The sequence below is a fragment of the Dermacentor albipictus genome, chromosome 8, assembly GCF_038994185.2.
Source record: "Dermacentor albipictus isolate Rhodes 1998 colony chromosome 8, USDA_Dalb.pri_finalv2, whole genome shotgun sequence".
NCBI lineage: Eukaryota > Metazoa > Arthropoda > Arachnida > Ixodida > Ixodidae > Dermacentor > Dermacentor albipictus.
In genome coordinates, this window is record NC_091828.1 from 78,466,596 (window position 1) to 78,484,501 (window position 17,906).

At 49.4% G+C, this 17,906-nt stretch overlaps 1 protein-coding gene across 2 annotated transcripts in view; it reads left to right on the plus strand.

The window, feature by feature from the left end:
- LOC135921264 (membrane metallo-endopeptidase-like 1) overlaps positions 1 to 17,906 on the plus strand; it is a 30,571-nt gene that overhangs the window by 8,020 nt on the left and 4,645 nt on the right. For both annotated transcript variants that reach the window (XM_065455585.2, XM_065455577.2), the window contains 2 exons: positions 2,951 to 3,337; positions 4,688 to 5,150. In XM_065455585.2, the coding sequence (XP_065311657.1) occupies positions 2,951 to 3,337; positions 4,688 to 5,150 (850 nt within the window). The remainder of the gene's footprint in view (positions 1 to 2,950; positions 3,338 to 4,687; positions 5,151 to 17,906) is intronic.

The following is a 17,906-nucleotide window of genomic DNA, read 5'->3' on the forward strand; positions in this document are numbered from 1 at the left end:
TCTTTTTTTTACATTTCAGTTTGGACTTATCAATTAAAAGCGCCACATCCGCATCAGAGTAATGGAAGGGGCGTTGGTACCGCAGACCTCAGGGCAGGCAGGTGGGGCAAGGAAGTTTTGGGACGCCTGCTCTCGCTCTTAGGTCGTAACCGATGTTCTCGTAGAAACAAAGACACCTCAACTCGTCTCTGCAGCTGCGTCGGCGCTGTACCAGGGTTGCGTCTCTCGGAAGGGCCACACCTACGAGCGCCTCGAAGAGGTTCTGTCGTTCCTCAGGGACCGCGGACTGCACTGGCCCCAACGGGTGACAGGCGTGGGCGCCACCAAGCACGCCCTGAACGTCATCCTCGACCTCCTCATCAACTGGGGCGTGCCCTTCTGGCTCGAGATAAGCCTGAAACAACTGCCCGGCGACACCAGGCACGTGTCTCTATACGCGGTCAGCTATAGAGGCGGCACCGCCCCCGCGGCCCGCTTCCCTAATTTCACCATCTTCGGCAACCTTTGAACAGATGAAAGCATTACTCATTAAAGGCTTTGCTCGTTAGACACGCCTTCTCCGTTTACCTTATGCGCCTGCAGTATGTGAATTTAGCTGCATTACATGAATTGCTTGTATTGACTTTCAGACCGCGCGAGATGATGGGCTAGTTGGTTTGACATGCCAGTGTGCTTTAGCTTAGTACGACAAGTTAGGCCCACTCCGCATGCGCATCCTATGCCGTGGGCTACCGCGGCGCTACCTCCGGTTGCCATTATTGAGTAACAACCAGGCAGCGCCGGGACCGCGCACATTGTTCAATTTAAATTCGCGATTTCATTCACCGTCGTGACAACAAAAAATCAATCGCAACAAAGGCCAATGGCACTTAGTCTCATCCCACACTGGACGAAGTGGACAAACTATTGAAGCACTTCTGTCGTACTTAATACGGTGAGCGTTCTGTTTTGGCACTGCGAGATCTGGGGACGAAATGCAAAAACGCCCGTGTCTCCGCGCATTGAGGGCACGTTAAAGATCACCTGGTGGTCAAAAGTAACCCGAAGTCCCCCGATTCAGCGTGTCTCATAATCAAATCCTGCTATTGGCACTTAAAACCTTAGAATCCATTTATTCAAGAGGGACATGCACGGGGAACGCCACGATCTCTGTAGAACCCTTTGCCTTCTTTCAAAGCAGTAAACGAGTGTATTTTTCATTTTTCTTTCTTAAGGTTGCGGACGAGTTCTTTCAAAAAGTTTAGATCATTATGTGCCAAAGTACGAGATCAATATAGTTATAGAGACTTGCATAGATATAGGGTACTCCTTGATAAGCTCTCATTGGGGGGGGGGCTATATAGGAGATGGAGAGTTGGACTTCAGTGTGAGTTGACTCCACATTTTTTGCTTATCAACGAAGCCGACAGGAAAAGTCTGGCTTCACACATTAAAACAGTCCTTCAAATTTACTGGGCATTGAACTATGCAGTTTATCGCGGTGTCCTTGCTAAAAGAAAACGCTCGCCTGTCACCCATAAAGTTGTGACCAAGCACAGTTTGTTAAATAATGTGTGACGTAGTACACACAAATCTAGCCCTTGCACGTTGCGCGGAGACAAGCAGTGTTTCTTTTCTAGAGGGCCACTCTCATGCGCCCGTTCCTGCGTTGAGCGTCACCGTCCCTCGGCTTAACCAAGCGAACGAGCACAGCGAAGGATGAAAGAGCAAACGTGGAGCGCAGCGGGGGATGAAAAACGGCGACGGCGAAGAGAGTGCAAGGAGAAAAAGCGACCACGTCCCACGTGACTTGGTCGCAACTCGATGCGAGTGACACCCTCGGATGAGCGACAAGTTGGGGCCAGCTTTCCGAGCTAGTCTATCAACTATGGGGACGCCTAAATTTGTTCGTTGTAAAGGCAAAGCCGTCGTAGTAGTCTTTGTTGTCGAGGCCTTTATGCTAAATATAGGAAGTCGACCGGGGCATAATGAATCCTTCGTTGTACCGGTGATTCCGCTGTAGAGGCATTCGACTTTACCACACAGGTTAACCCACTTTGGCCTTAAGTATATAATCTTTATGCCATGTCATTTCAATCCTGTGTGTGTGTGTGTGTGTGTGTGTGTGTGTGTGTGTGTGTGTGTGTGTGTGTGTGTGTGTGTGTGTGTGTTCTTTCGCATGTCCCTTTATACGCGAAAAAATTTGAGGACGCTTGAGTTCCGCGTTTAACAGTGCACGCCATAGCATTCGAAGATCCCTCACGCTTCCCGGCAACTGCTGCTTATGTAACTGTGATGTTTACCGGGAAACGCTGGCGCCAAATGCTGTTCACGAAGGTGAGCGTTCTGCTAGAAATGACACGCAATGCTGTGGAGGCGAGTGCCATTTGGAGGTGTCGCAAGGAAACGGACGCGCTGCTCCATTGCCTCCAAAATTGGCTCGCGCCAATCTTGGAGGCCATGACGCCCCTATGAATAGTAGAAACGTTGGAAAATGTGTTTGTGTTTCCGCGTAACAGAAGTATGTCTTCTCGTATATTCATATTACAGGCCGATGCAGTCCTGCCTGTAAATTGTGTTTAGATTCTACCTTACGATTTTTCTGACGCATGGTACTTTCAGGAATTAAATTAGTTCAGCAACGCCTCTGCGTCACTCGGATGGCCTGCCTGTTAGCGGGTCAGAATTATTTTTCGCTAGGCGACGTCCGATGCGATATCGGATTTTTTGCGACACGGGGTCTTTAATGCTGTCGCGTTACTAACGTTTAGCGGTCCCCGTGAACTTCCTCAATAAAAGTCTTATTGAAAAGCCGCTTCTCATCCGCAGCCGACAGGCATCAGGGATGTGTATTGCGCATACGTTTTTACGCTTGGGTTGTATTTTACTCACGGTAAAAGTGCGTTTCGTGCCAGTTGTCCCAGGTTTCCCAATCGTTCCTATACGCACGGACTCCACCCTTTGAGTGCAGGTACAGCCTACACATGGCCTACAGCGAGGTCAGCGTCCACCGTGCCAAGTGGCTCAACTACTCCAAAGCCTACGGCAAGCGGCTAGAATACGTGCGTTCCATGTACAGACTGTACGGGGCCGGAGACACGCCGCTTGCCCAGTTGCGGGACCTGGTGGCCGACGAGGACGCGTGGGTTCGCGCCGTCACCGATGGCATCGCGAGCTCCAACCGCGTCATCATGAAGCTGCGGTTAGCCCACCTCGACCAGCTCACTCCGAACGTGAGCAGCCACCGCTGGCTGGACTACCTGAATGAACACCTGCGTCCGCACCGCCTCTCACCGGACGACAAACTGCTGCTCGTCGACAAGATTGTGAGCACCGTGACCAACAACCTCTTCGAGAGGTATTGCGTGTCTCATACTTATGTGGGGAACGGAACATCAGAGCTCTCAAAAACGGCGACTTTTCTTTTTCGAGACTACCTTATTACACTGTTGCACTTTTCGCTCTACTTCGTTTTGATGGGGTTTTTTTTCACAATACAAATTGCTCGTCAACCTAGTGTGCACTTTATTTCTTCAATGCTGTGCATTCGCATAGTGTTCCTGAGGTGTAAAGTACCGAAAGTGCCAGTGATTTAAAAAGAAGTTCGGCAGCATGTTACATTACCTGTAACACTTGAAGGCGAAAGCCTGCTGCACACTTGGTAATGAATTAAGTCATAAAATCGAGGGCCAGACTTCTTGCAGGACATAACGAGCCGCAGTGTGAATTACACGCGTGGCGCTCTTAGGTCCCCCCCTCCCTTTTAGTGAAAGGAAACATCCCTGCGCCAGCCAATATATCGCGAAATCAAAACACGTATAGAGCTGCGCTCAAATGTCGGATTAAGGAGTATCGGAATCGTCTGTGAACTTCTTTTTCTGCAGCACTCCCAGGTGTCACGATGTTGCAAATATTTGCTCCTGTGCGTTTCTCGTGCTCAAGTAGTCAGTTCAGGCACCCTAAAGCAAGGCACTGCCATTTGTGTTATCGTAAAAATATTATTTCTTGGCTTTGTCTTTGCCGTCTTCGTAAAATACTTTGAACATCCTCATCTCCTCATTCTCATCGTTTTCATCCTTTGCAATAAGTTTACCATCTCTTTCTCACCTTCTTTTAGTGTATGTGTGATTGCGAAGCTTTCTTAGCTCTTACATTGTTCCGGGTCTCTCAGGTATTAAGATATCTGGGCACTCTAGCTACCCACCTATGTTCATCGGTGTTCCCGAATATTTTCTCTCGCGGGATCGAATCCTGGCCCCGGCGGCCGCATTTCGATGGGGGCGAAATGCGAAAACACCCGTGTACTTAGATTTAGGTGCACGTTAAAGAACCCCAGGTGGTCAAAATTTCCGGAGTCCTCCACTACGGTGTGCCTCATAATCAGAAAGTGGTTTTGGCACGTAAAACCCCATAATTTAATTTTTTTTAATATTTTCTCTAAACTAACTCTGGCTCTGCGAGCCTCCGACTCCAAAAGAGGGCCGGTCCAGATTGTACACTATATGCTCTACGCAAGTAGAAGTCTCCATGAACCTGTGGGTGATATTGACGGAGCAGTCAGTTTTAGACGTAAGAAAATTCGCGTGCAACGGCCTTCAAATCCGGGTATGATTGTGGTACCAAGGAATGATCCACTTAAAGCCTATAGCTATAGCCCCGCCGCAAGTTCTTTCTGTGACGCGTTTCTCCTCCTCATTCTGCCCTCAAGGTTCAGCAATGCAGCCATACTGGAGCAGGTCGCGTGGCGCTTCATCCAGGACTACTCGTACGCCAACTCGTACGCCGCCGCCGTCGCCACGTTCGGCAACATAGAAGCCGTGGCTCGCTTCAGGCCCCGCAACTGCTACTCGTTCACCGAGAGCCGCTTCCAGAAGTGGCTTTTCGTGTGGAGGGTCCGTGAACAGCTGCAGCCGCCCTTGCTGAGCACCGTCAACGCCATCTTCGAAGACTTGCGCAACACCACCCAGCAGCTGCTCTCCGACGCGGCGCCTTGGATAGATCCGGCCGCCCGAATCGAGGCGGTGGCCATATTGCAGCGGTTGCACCTGGAACCGTTCTGGTCGCTGTTCGGTGCCGAGGGATTCAAACCGACGCTGCCTCTCGGCGCCATCCGCAAGTACCTGGACGCCTTCCCGACGCAATTTTCATCGCCATTGAAAGGCTGGATGCAGGTAACCGGGCAACATTGAAAACATTGACAAAGCTTATAGTCGGCGACAACCTAAAACATACAAACAAGCTCCGCCCGCAAAAACGCCATGCACTTGCCATTCACGTCTGAAAGAGAGCCGAGCCAGCCGTAGTCCACTAACAGCTTAGTGACATTGCCTTTTTTTATAAGTGCTGAGTCAATCGAAAAAAAAAATATCGTTGTTCCAAACTAAAATATTATCTTCGTCCTGAAACCAGTGACCTAAAGACAATTCTCTACGGAAAGAATTGTCTTAATCTCGCCCGAGCGCTTGACATAAGGAAAATAGGCGAACCTAATTGTCCCCCGGTCTTCGGAAATGGAATGTTCTCCACCGGCACCACCGCTCTCCGGTGGCACTATCCACCGACCCCTGCTAGAGTTACTGTATAGGTACCCTTTAGATAGGCTCCATCCAATATACGATAACTCTAACCCCTTACCCTGCCGCTTGTTACCATTGCGCACAGAGAGGCGTGTTCAGAGGAAAGCGCGTAAATTATCGCTGATTGAGCTGGTTGAGGTTTTCGTCCCTTATCGCGGTTATAACAGCCAGTGTCGAAGACATCGCACAGTGCTTCTGCAAATCATATTATCCTTACAGAGGTCGCAGGGAAACTCTATGTTCTGTAGCCAACTTGTCAACATCTATTGAAATTCCGCGTTTTACAAGCAAGGCATGTTGCCACAAGGAGTATAATTAGGAAAATATTTTTTAGAGCGATAGCTCTACGTTTTTAGGTGCAAACCCAGAAAACGCCTGGTTCCGTAAATGTGACCTTCAAGCTCCGACAAGGTCAAATTGGGACTTAGCGTGCCACTACCGGCGGCTGCCGCATACGCCTTGTGGGCGCCCATGTCTTGAAAGCGATCTGCGACGTGTACAAAGAGCGCCGATCGAGTGCTGGTAGCTTCGTACGCGCTGTGCTTTCGACGCTTAGTTCGCGTTGAAGCGAGACGCGGCATGAAGGTCAATTCACTCGCTGCTGGTGCCGCGCCGAGGAACGTCTGCGTGATATCTTGTGGTGCAATTGTAGATGCCTGTAGTCACTGACGGTGCCGAGCAGCGTCTGTGTACTTTCCTAAAGCAAGCAAAACCGTGCTATTGCTCGACAAACTTAGTTTAACCGCATTCAAGCACGGCACTTTCTTTAGCGATACTATCTCTCTTACACCTTGAATCCGGCTCGGCGACAATGGTGCACTGATTTGTGCCACTTTGCAAGTGACATACCTTGGTGGTTACTCAGTAAAGCTCATCAGTGAGTATGTATGTTGCATATATGTTGTTCTGGAGGACCAATAAAGATAATTATATGTATTGTTGATAAAACACCAAGAAATAATTGGTCTTCATTGCCTAGACCCTGAATTTCTGGTACTCCTATACCAAATTATTAGTGTTTTTAAAACAAAAAAGTGTGCATCATCTCTACCGGAGAAGCATTGACGAAGTGTTCATCCTCATTATGACAGCCTATGTGGAAGACTCGCCCGTTCTATGTTGCCCAGAGAGGCTGAACAACTGGCATGGGAGGCGGTCAGCACATTTGATTGCTGAAAAGTTTCTTCACGTACGCCTGGTCAACCACACAAGCGTTGTCACCGATAAGAACGAAAAACACGTGTAAAGCAACGAGTTATAAGGCACCGTGGCGTGCTCGTGGTAGTATTATCTCACGCCAAGAATATGAACTGCATTAAGCATTGTCGTTGCCTTCCACTTGTTCATAATCTGTAAAGGGGTGTTTGTCGAAACGTGCTCTGATAAGGACCGTCCTTACTACCCTGTTTAACTAAAATGTGCACGTGCCGTGCACTGCGCTCGGACACGCTATATGTCTCTGGCTGCTGAGGGCAATGCTTATTTCTAAAAAAGTTAATTATTTTCACGTCACCAAGGGTTTGCGGGAAACGTGATCGGTCGGCTGGTCTCTCACCGTTTTTTGTCCCGCGTCTTATATTTTTTTTCGGAAAGTTTAACCCGTCAATTTAGCTGGCGGTGGCAAGTGCCTTTACAAAGGGTGTCACCACCCTAGAACAGAGCTTGCATGTAGGCTCCCCGACCCTAGGTCATCCTAGATCTTCCTCGCGCGCGCTGCTGGGTTTCGTGCCACACTACCAGATGGCGCTCGCCTTGGCGCATCCCTACGCCCCGGCCGGGCCCACCGCGACAGCGTTTCACAGTTTGTGCGTTTGGCACGTGTTTGCTTGTTTTCCTTAATTGTAGTTCTTAGATATCTTTTTTTTTGCTCTAAGAGCAGAAAAATCTAGGGACTTTAGCTGTCCTATGCGACACAAATGCAGGTCAGGTGTTGGACTGTCGAGGTCGCGTGCTGGGCTGCGATAGTGTACACACTACAATCGTCCATAGCCTGAAGACAGCGCTTGGAGCTCGGATCTCAATAGCGTCCTGGCCACTTATGCAGAAGGAGCACGTAAACATACGCGAGCAAAATGGCTACAAGCGTGCACTCAGCGCCGAGGACACCCAGGCCCGAAATAAGCGTCGCGCGAAACAGGAGTGTCTTCGCTACTCATCGAAACTTGTTGCAGACCGCGAATGTATGTATGCAGTGTGTACACACAATTATAATAATTAATCGAATTACGTACAGCTCACAATTAAATTAAAGTTTAACATTTTTGTCCCGATGCGATGTACCATGTGAGGCCATGATAATGCTCAACCCTGTCAGAAATTATGAACAATAACGCACAACAACGCCTCAAGCAAACATATACATGTCCCTGTGGGTTCTGCGGACTACGCAGACAAGCAGCAGTGGTGAACGCAAGGTAACGTTTAAAATCAACTCACCCCTCTCGTATTGGACTAAACGCTGAAGAAATTACACATTCACCTCCAATGTCACTGCGAGTTATCGTCATTCAAAGCAAACAGCAAACAAAGCTTCGCTTGCATCGATTCCCACAGTGCGTAGGATCTGTATATTTCTTTTTTAATCGGCGCCCTCCGGCGGCGTACAGGGGCCACTAGTGGTTGCCAGACGCCGGAGGCGAAACAGAAGCTTGCTGAACCGAAACTGTGTACTCCCACACTACTCTCCTTCCTCCTAAATATGAAGAGACAAGTATATTATAGCAAGGACGTCGACTGCACAAGTATTGGTTAATAGTGAGTCATGTCCCAAGCCGCTGAGGTTGACGCACAGTTCTTCCTGAATTCGTATCGCACATGTGTGTGAATCTTGTTCATTACTCGGTGTCGGTGTGGTTGAGTTGTTGCTCTACTTGCATTGGTTTTAGTCGGCCTACGGAGATGACTTCGGATCGCGTAAGAATTTCAATTGTGGAAGGGTCCGGGTTGCGACAAGTACTTTGAACAGGCCGTCGTGTGGTGGCTGAAGGGGTTGCTCGAAGCATCGCGGCACATGAAAGCGTGGGTGCTGTTAGTCAAGTATTCGGATAGATAGATAGATAGATAGATAGATAGATAGATAGATAGATAGATAGATAGATAGATAGATAGATAGATAGATAGATAGATAGATAGATAGATAGATAGATAGATAGATAGATAGATAAACTTTATAAAAAGAATAATCAGAAAACCGCTAATGGTCGGGGCCCTTAGTCCAGGGCTCCGCTGGCTCTTGCCATCTTCTCAGCTCTCTTTATCAGCTTGAGCTGGTCGTCGAGGGCTGAGCTGGACAGCAGTGCCTCCCATTGCTCCCTCGTGGTGTTCGTGTCTAGGTGTTCTATGTTTTGTAGTGTGCACTCCCACGTAATGTGGTATAGGGTTGGCGTGGCCCCACACCATGGGCATTCGTCCCTGTAGGCTGTGGGGTGTATCCGATGTAATATGTGTAGGTTCGTGTAAGTGCCTGTCTGGAGCCTACGCCAGGCAGCGGCATCTTCTGTCTTTAGATTTCGATGGGGTGGTGGATATCGCAAGCGACGCCCTCTGTGGTAGTTAACGATGGCTGAATACTCGAGGTCGACAGGGTCCGGGTCTTCTGCAGCCGGCGTGATGAGTGCTCGGTTATGTACGAATCCTCGAGCTGCTCTGTCGGCCTGCAGGTTGCCCGTGATGCCAGTGTGGCCCGGTATCCAGATGATGGTTTGGGTGGTGAAGTCCTCAGGGTCCTCCTTAAGTATTCGGGCTAGGATTTGTGCAGCAGGTCTTCCAATTCTTCCTTGTAGGAAGTTGCAGCAGGCCTGCTGGGAATCCGTGAGGATCGTCAGTGGTTGGTTTGCGTGTAGGCCCTCGCGGATGGCTAACGCGATGGCCATCTCTTCAGCTTCCGTGATCGTGCAAGGGCGGGTCGATGCAGCGGAGGTAACGTGGCCTCGGTGGTCGCATGCCACTGCCACTGCGCCCTTGTTGTTCATCCCATACATGGCGGCGTCCGTAAAACGGGCCGTGGTATTGAACCCGAACGCTTTCTCCATGTACTGGGCCCTTGCTCTCCTCCTGCCGGAGTGTAGGTTAGGGTCCATGTTGCGTGGTATCGGGGCAACGTGAAACCTGTCCTGGACGTGACGAGGTATTAAGCAGGTTTCTTGGGTTCGTGTTGTTATTGCTGGGAACCCCAAGGTTTGCAGGACCTGCCGGCCCGTGTGAGTCCGCGCTAATCTCTGTTGTTGCGAGACGTAATGGGCTTCTGTCAGTTCGCTGAGGGTGTTGTGCAACCCTAGCGCCAATAATTTTTCAGTCGATGTACTCATCGGCAGGCGGAGAGCGGTCTTGAACGCCATCCTCAAAAGTATGTCGGCCTGCTTCGTCTCGGACTGTGTGAGGTGGTAGTAAGGCAGGCTGTATGTGATTCTGCTCACCACCAGACTACTGACCAATCGGAGGGTGTCCCTTTCCTTCATTCCTCTGTTCTTGGATGTCACGCGGGAGATCATGCGTGATATCGCCTTGACACTGGTTTCGAGGAGTGTAAGGGTGTGTGTAGCGCGCTGGTTGGACTGCAACCACATGCCCAGCACCCCCAGCAATGGCTTCTCTGGTATGAGGCCCCCGTTGAGGCGTACCTCGAGTCTTCTTGTTGGGTCTGTGGGGACTGCGTGGTTACCCCGGCCTCGCCAGACTCGTAGGAGCTCAGATTTTTCGGGCGAGCATTGTAGTCCCCGTTGGCTGACGTATTCTTGGATAAGATTTGCTGCAGTTTGCAGGCGTTTTTCTTTTTCAGCGAGGGACCCTGTTGTGGTCCAGCGTGTTTTATCGTCTGCGTAGATTGCGTGCCGCAGACCTGCTACGTCCTGCAATTTGCTTACGAGGCCGATCATGGCGACGTTGAACAGCGTGGGAGAGATGACAGCACCTTGTGGTGTTCCCTTGTTGGGAGGGTGGTAGACTGGGGTCTGGATCTCTCCCATCTTCAGCTCCGCCGTGCGGTGGCTCAGGAAGCTCTGAACATACTTGTACGTTCGCACGCCGCAGTTGATGTTGGCCAGCCCTTCTAGGATTCCTTGGTGGCTGACGTTGTCGAAAGCCCCTTTAATGTCGATTGCTAGGAGGACGTGTTCGCCGCAGCGGGAAACGTTGCTGAGGACTTCTTCCTTGATTTGGAGTAGCACAACTTGTGTGGACAGGCCTGCGCGGAAACCGAACATGGTGTCCGGCAAGTGTTTGTTATCTTCCAAGTTTCTCTGTAGTCTCGTGTTCATAATTTTTTCGTACACCTTGCCGAGGCAGGACGTGAGCGATATGGGTCTGAGGTTTTCAATTGCCAATTTCTTGCCCGGTTTGGGGATCATGATTATTCGTGCGTGTTTCCACATCGCCGGTACCGTACCTTGTTCCCAGTGTTTGTTGAGAAAAGCCGTGAGCGCAGAGATAGACTTGTCGCTCAGGTTTCTGATCATCGAATTTGTGATCTGGTCCGTGCCCGCCGCTGTGTTACGGGTGGTGGCTGCGATGACCGCTCTCATTTCATTTTCGGTGATAGGTTCGTCCATTAGCGGGTTGGGTTGTCCTGTGTAGGGTGTTCTACATGGTTGCGTGGGAGTGGGATCTCCTAGCACTTGGTGTTGATGGCATCGATGAGGTCTGGTTGGCTGCCTGGGTAGGTGTGTAGTAACCGTTCCAGAGCCCTGTGTTTTTCTCCTTTGGTTTTGGTGGGGTCCAGGATGGCTTTGAGGATGTGCCACGTCTTGGCCGTGTCCAGCGTGCCACCAAAGGAGTCACAGAATCTATACCAGTTCGCGGAAGCGAGTTGCATGGCATATTCCTCTGCTTCCGCTGTTATTTGTGCTATGCGCGTCTTCAGTTTCCTGTTATATTTCTGTGTTTTCCAGCGGCGGGTAAGGCCCCGTTTCGCATCCCACAGGTGTAGTAAGTGGGGATCCACCTCTGGGGTCTCCTCCGTTCTTGCGATTTCCTTTGTGTGGCGCTGTTTATGTCGACGGAGGTTGTCACACCAATCTTCCAGATTCGTGATTGTGTCGGCGTCCTGTTCTTTTGCTTCCCTGATTTTTCGCCAGTCAGTGAGTTTAGCTGTGCCGATCTGCCTGCGTAGGCGTCCAGTCTGTAGTGTTATGTTTAATATGAAGTGATCGCTGCCTAGGTTTTCGAGTGTGTTGAGCCATTCGGCTCGAGTGGTTTGAGTGATGAAGGCGAGGTCGGGAGTGGTGTCGCGTGTTACGCTGTTCCCTTCCCTCGTCGGTATGTTCGGGTCTGTGATGAGTGTGAGGTGACACTGTTCAATTAGTGTTTGTAGCTGGAGACCCTTCCAATCCTGCCTCTGGTACCGCCGCAGGGTGTTCTGAGCGTTGAAGTCGCCCATGATTACCAGGGTACTGTCTTTAGCGAGGCGGAGGGTGTCCCCAAAGTTTTCCTATGTTTGCCCGCCTTTGGCTAGGGGGGCAATAAATGTTGAGTACGAAGGCGCTCTGTTTCTGGTTGCCTTTGTATATTATTTCGAGAAGTACATGTAGTACGTCCACGTCGTCTATGGGTTTGTGTTGTATGGTTGTGATGTTTCTGTCTACTAGTGTGGCTACCTTCCACTTGCCGTCTTGACTTGTGTGGTATTCTTCGTAGCCATGTAGTGTTGGTCGTGTACCGGGCTCTTGTAGGGCTATGACCCCTGGTGGTTTTGAGGAATGAGCGATCAATTGTGCCAGCAGCCCTTTCTTCCTGCGGTACCCACGGCAGTTCCATTGCCAAATTCGGACACGGAGACAAGAGTGTTCTTCGCTCGGGTCGGCGTGGGGTGGAGGCTGTGCATCATAGTCCGCAAGCGTGACACGTAAAGGAGAGGATCGGGCAAGTGCTAGTTTTTGCTCGCTTCCATAAATTGGCCAAGGTGGCGAAGGGTTGTGCCATAGAGCAACTCAGCGCTTGTACATTTCAAGTGACTTTTCCGCGTTAAGGCAATACAAATAACTAGCAGGACTTCGGTTCACCGACATGTTCCTCCGTAGGCAGTTGTAGAAGGTTTGAGCTGCCTATGCATTCGCTCATCCAGGCCGTTAGCTGCTGGGTGGTACGCAGTGGTGCGAATCCAATGTGTGCCACAGAGAGCGAGAAGTTCCTCGAAGATGGAAGACCCAAACTGGCGTCCGCAGTCTGTTGTGATGCTGTATGGTGTTCCGAAGCGTACAATCCATGTCTGCAAGGATTGCCTTTGCGACGGTCTCAGCAGAGATATCTCGCATAGGAAAGGTTTCTGGCCAGCGAGTAAAGCGATCGACACAGGTAAGAATGTAGCAACAATCTTGGGAAGGTGGGAAAGCGCCAGGTACGTCGACGTTGACTTCTCTGATCCGGGTGTCTGGTGGCAGGAAGGTTGACAATGGAGTCACAGTGTGGCGCTGTTTTTCGCCGTCTTTCATCCGCCACTGCGCTCCGCGTTCGCTCTTTCATCCTTTGATGCGCTCGATCGCCGAGGGGCGACGCCGACGCTAAACGCTGGAACGCCTGCGCTCTCAAATGCGTCAAGTTCGACTTGCGCCCAAGCCGCGGAGATGATAGCTTCGAATTGTTGTTCGAATTGGTGGCGGAGTCATTGGAAAAAGCATACATCCTCATCCTTGTAGGCCTTCCACCTAGCGCATGTGCGTTATTGATCTAACTCAGTTGCTCAAAGTTAAAAGTCTGAGAAAATTTGTAAAATACAGCTTGCGCACAGGCTGGAGACATGGTACCGTTGTATTGTAATTCGAATATATGAAAACCATAATTCAGAACACCCGTATACATTTGAGGTGCTACAAAGGTATAACTTCCCCAAAGTGTTTGTAAGCATGCTGTGCATATTGTACCTGGGAACAATGGGAGCTATTACTTAATAGCCTTTTGGCACGTAGCGAAGGGAAATGTGGCAGAGCTTTCCTTTGTAACCTGTATTCGTGCTTGCGATTGACTCGTTGTTAAAGCGTTTTAGTGAGAGCCCGTTTATAAGAGTACTTTCTATGCAGCGAACAGGGGCCCTATAACGTAAAACTATTCCAATGTGTTTTTATTCCAATCTCCTGACGTCAAACTTGCGTAACCGCCGACGCAATCATCGGGCGGTCACCCGCCGGGTTGTCTCAACAGACCAATCAAACGCTCTCCTCGTTCATAGGAGATCAGTTTTGTTTGCTTGAAAAACAAATAACATTGCCTGCACTGAGCGGCTTGGCTTATCTAATTGGCTCACAAGAGGCGAGGAGCACGCTCAAGTGGAGAGGAATTCGATGGGGCCGAGCAACTGCACTAACAATCGATAACCGGATGAAGAGGGTGGTGCCGGCGTCTGTGATTGGTCCGGTTTACCTTACATAGCTTGCGTTGGCTCGTCGACAATCGCGGCGGCCTGCAACGGAAGCTTATAAATTACGCTAAAGCTAATCCTCAGTAAAGAAGAGTTGCCAGAACGGCCACGAACGTTACACGGTCACGCAAAAAGTTTTATTGCACGCAATTAAGCCCATGCTCTCTGTCAAGTGCGAGCAGCCAGTGCCTGAGCGATCGGCGGCAGCCATCTTTTATTCCTTTCGGAACTGGGCAGCCTGCGGCTATTCAGAATAAAATTCAATTTTGTTCAGCATATTAATGCATCTTTAACGCGTACACGTCACTTTGGCGCGGTGAGTTTTTGCGGTTTCGTGACATCGCATGACAGGCAGGTGAAGTGGGTGCAGCCCGAAAACTGTTGACCAATAGCCGAAGGTTAATGGCGAAAAGGCGTCGAATCAAAAATAACTATTTTTCTTGCGTTCGGTCAAATAATGCATAGTCAGTGTGTACACGTCATATCAGATAGGGAGCTATCGCGGTTTTCGTGACGTCGCGTGACAGACAGGTGAAGTGGGGGTGGCCCAAAAAGGTTTTTGACCAATCCCGGAAGGCTGGTTTCAGAATTGGAATAGAAAAGTTTGGAATAGTTTTACGTTATAGCGCCCCAGGATGCATAAAAGTATCAGCGTATGCTGATGGCATTACTTTGTTGTTACGAGATCGGGAAGTCGTGTTACGTTATCCAAATCTGGGCTCAGTCGATGACAACACGCCTTCGGAAGATCAGATATACATGTTCTCGGTTTCGACAGCCGTTCATTACACACTGCGACGTCCCCTTGTTCTTGACACGCCACATAGCACTGGTGGCGCCTTTCAGTAAGTGACGTTTCCAAAGTCAGCATTGTCAGAAAATTCGCCAAGTAAGATGCATGCATTGGTTAGACATGTGGTAACGTAAACGTTTCACAAAAACACTTCCGCTCGCTTGGGAACTAGAACACTGTCGTTAGTTTCAGACGACGTGATGGATCTTGAGCGTTGTGTGACCCGCGTACCGTTGTTGAAGTAAAATTTTGTACGAAGTAACAATTCGACATGTTTCCAAATTTCATTAATTGCTGTGTTCAAAGTATTTATTAAGTGTGAGGTGTATTCCTACATGATGTATACTAGGGTGCGCTAACATAAAGTAATTCCAATCTGCTTCTATTTAATTTCTGCCATTGGCCCTTGACGATTGGCCGAAAATTCCCGGACCATGCCCCCTTCAGCTGTCTGACTCGCGTCACCGAAAACTGCGAAAAAAAACTCCGTCTGCTGTGACACGTACACAAGATAACGCATGATTAGGGCGAACGAAATAATAACAATTCATTCCGATTATATGCGTTTTTCGTCCTTAGTCCTCCACTATTGGCCAAGTTTCTCAGGCTGCGCTCACTTCCCCGATCTGTCGCGCGACGTCACAAAACCGCAAAAAAAAAAAAACTTAACCACGTTATACGGTGACGCGTAGGCACTCAAGATTCATTCATATGCCGAACAAAACTGAATTCTTTTTATTTAATTGCCGGGGACTGCTCCGTTCCGAAAGGAAAAGACGATGACTGGTCTCAGGTTACTCTGGCACTGGCCTCTCGGAGCTGCCGGCGAGAACGAATTCCTTCCCCGATAAGAAAAAAATTCCGCGGCAATATAACGCTGCCGAGCCCTTTCAGCACGTGGTATTCTTGTGGTATATTTGACTCCCAGTTGCACGCCTCCGTGTTTTCGACCAGCCACCGCAAGCTCAGGAAGTACAAGCGGAGCAATCGCAGATTGCGGCGCCACTGTACTCACCCGGTTACTACTTTAAAGGGACACTAAAGCGAAATAATAAAATAATAAAGCATTGTTTGAGAACCCTGCAGACAGTCATTTCAAAATAATAGTTTGATTATAAGATGAGAAAATGAAGGTCGAAGTATGAGTATTCGAATTTCGCGCCTAAACCCCGACGCCAGCACGTCAATGTGACGTCAGGGATTCCAAAGTATGTTTTCGCGTTTACTCCGCGTTTGCTGTGTAAAGGTTCTCGAAACTTGCCATGTTTAATAGTTGGTTCCTTTAGAACACAAAGTAGTAAATCTGTACCGCCATATAATTAAGTAGGCCCTAGAAGATGCCACCAAAATCCATGGCGTCAAGGCGACCAGGTGCGGAACTTCAAGGAGGCGTCACCACCCGTCTGTCGTTCTTGCTCTTTTTCCGGTTTACCAAGCGTCTTATCGTAGTAAGAGTGGTGGTTTTGGTTTCATATAAAGGTAATTTACTGATGCAGAAGAAATCATTTGTCTCTTTAGCGTCCCTTTAACTGCGCTAGCCCGGCCCCACTGCATCCCTTTCCCATTTTACGTTCTCCTCCTCTCTTTTCGGCCAGTTATATAAGAAACACCCGTGAATGTAGGCAATGCTGTCCGCTTTGAGAGCAAACAAAAGCGATCTCCCATAAACGAGGCGAGCGCTTGATTGGGCTTTTCAAACAAACTGCGGGTCACAACGCGATGCTTGCGTCGGCGATTAAGTACATCTGACGTCAGGAGATTGGAATAAAATCGAAATGTAATAGCCTTACAATGTATGGCCCATGTTTGTAGAAGCTCAACATGATCCACGCATCATGCATTAAGGTTTTAATCACATAACAGGTGGTATCAAAAAGTTTCGACACTGACTCTGTTTTGGAAACAACGATTTTATCAGTGTGCTCTCACACACTGCCACGGTCGAAATGGTCCCTTTGCAGAGCAATACGGCGCTCGGAGCACTTTTTTACATCCTTTCGAACATGTCCTAGAAGTCTCCTTTCCAGAAGTGTTCGAAGACCTTCCGTCATTCGTGCTTCATTTCAGCGATTGGGTCAAAACTGCAACTTTAACTGGATTTTCATAAGCACACGTTCTTAAACTTTGGGAAAGAGAGTGAAATTAGCGGGAGCTAAATCTGGCGATTAAGGTGAGCGTTGAGGAGAAACATTGTTCCTTCGGGCGAGATGCTCGCGTATGCGGAGTGCTCAGTTGCAGGGTGCCTTATCGCCGTACAGCAACTACAGCAGCATCTGGCCGTTGGGCATAAATTGCTGATGCACAATGTCACAACAGTAAAAAAAGGTGGTGAGCATGTACTTCATCGAGCTGTACACTTGTCCGGCCTTTGTTTTGGTCGTAGAGACGTCGGGCTTTTCCACGGCGACGACTATTGCGTGTTCCCGGGATGGTAACCGTAAAGCAAGGTGCTACGCAGTACAAACGTGGACGAGAAGAGCACAAGGGTGGGCGCTCACCTTGCTTATTACGACGAACTACCGACTCGCCGAACAACGTGCACTATTCGTAACCGAACCCGCCGTGGTTGCTCAGTGGCTATGGTGCTGGGTTGCTGAGCACGAGGTCGCGGGATCGAATCCCGGCCACGGCGGCCGCATTCCGATGGGGGCGAAATGCGAAAACACCCGTGTACTTAGATTTAGGTGCACGTTAAAGAACCCCACGTGGTCAAAATTTCCGGAGTCCTCCACTACGGCGTGCCTCATAATCAGAAAGTGGTTTTGGCACGTAAAACCTCAAACTTTTTATTCATAACCGTAAACTTGTTTCCTTTCTAGTGGCGATCCTCGACGTGAAAGACGGGTCAGTTGACAGGTTTTCCTTCCGCTTGTATCTTCGCCCACTTCCCAACAACAACAAAAAAAGAAAGCCGATCTCAACGACCGCCGTTCTGACACGATTGCCGAAATCAAGCGAGAACCGCAGATGGGTTTCGACCTGTTCCAAAAGGAGTTCAAGGATATATTCGCAAAGTGACATATGTAGGAACGCTGGGAACGCTATAATGCTGCGCTGGGGAACTATTTCTGTTGTGACAGCGTTCCAAGGCGCATAATTAAATTACTTCTTTGTGGTCTGATCCCGAAGAGGATGCAGTCTAACAGCGCATCTCAAAGCGTTAGCCGTCACGAGGGAAGACAGCCAGAAACCGCCACATGACGCACGCGCC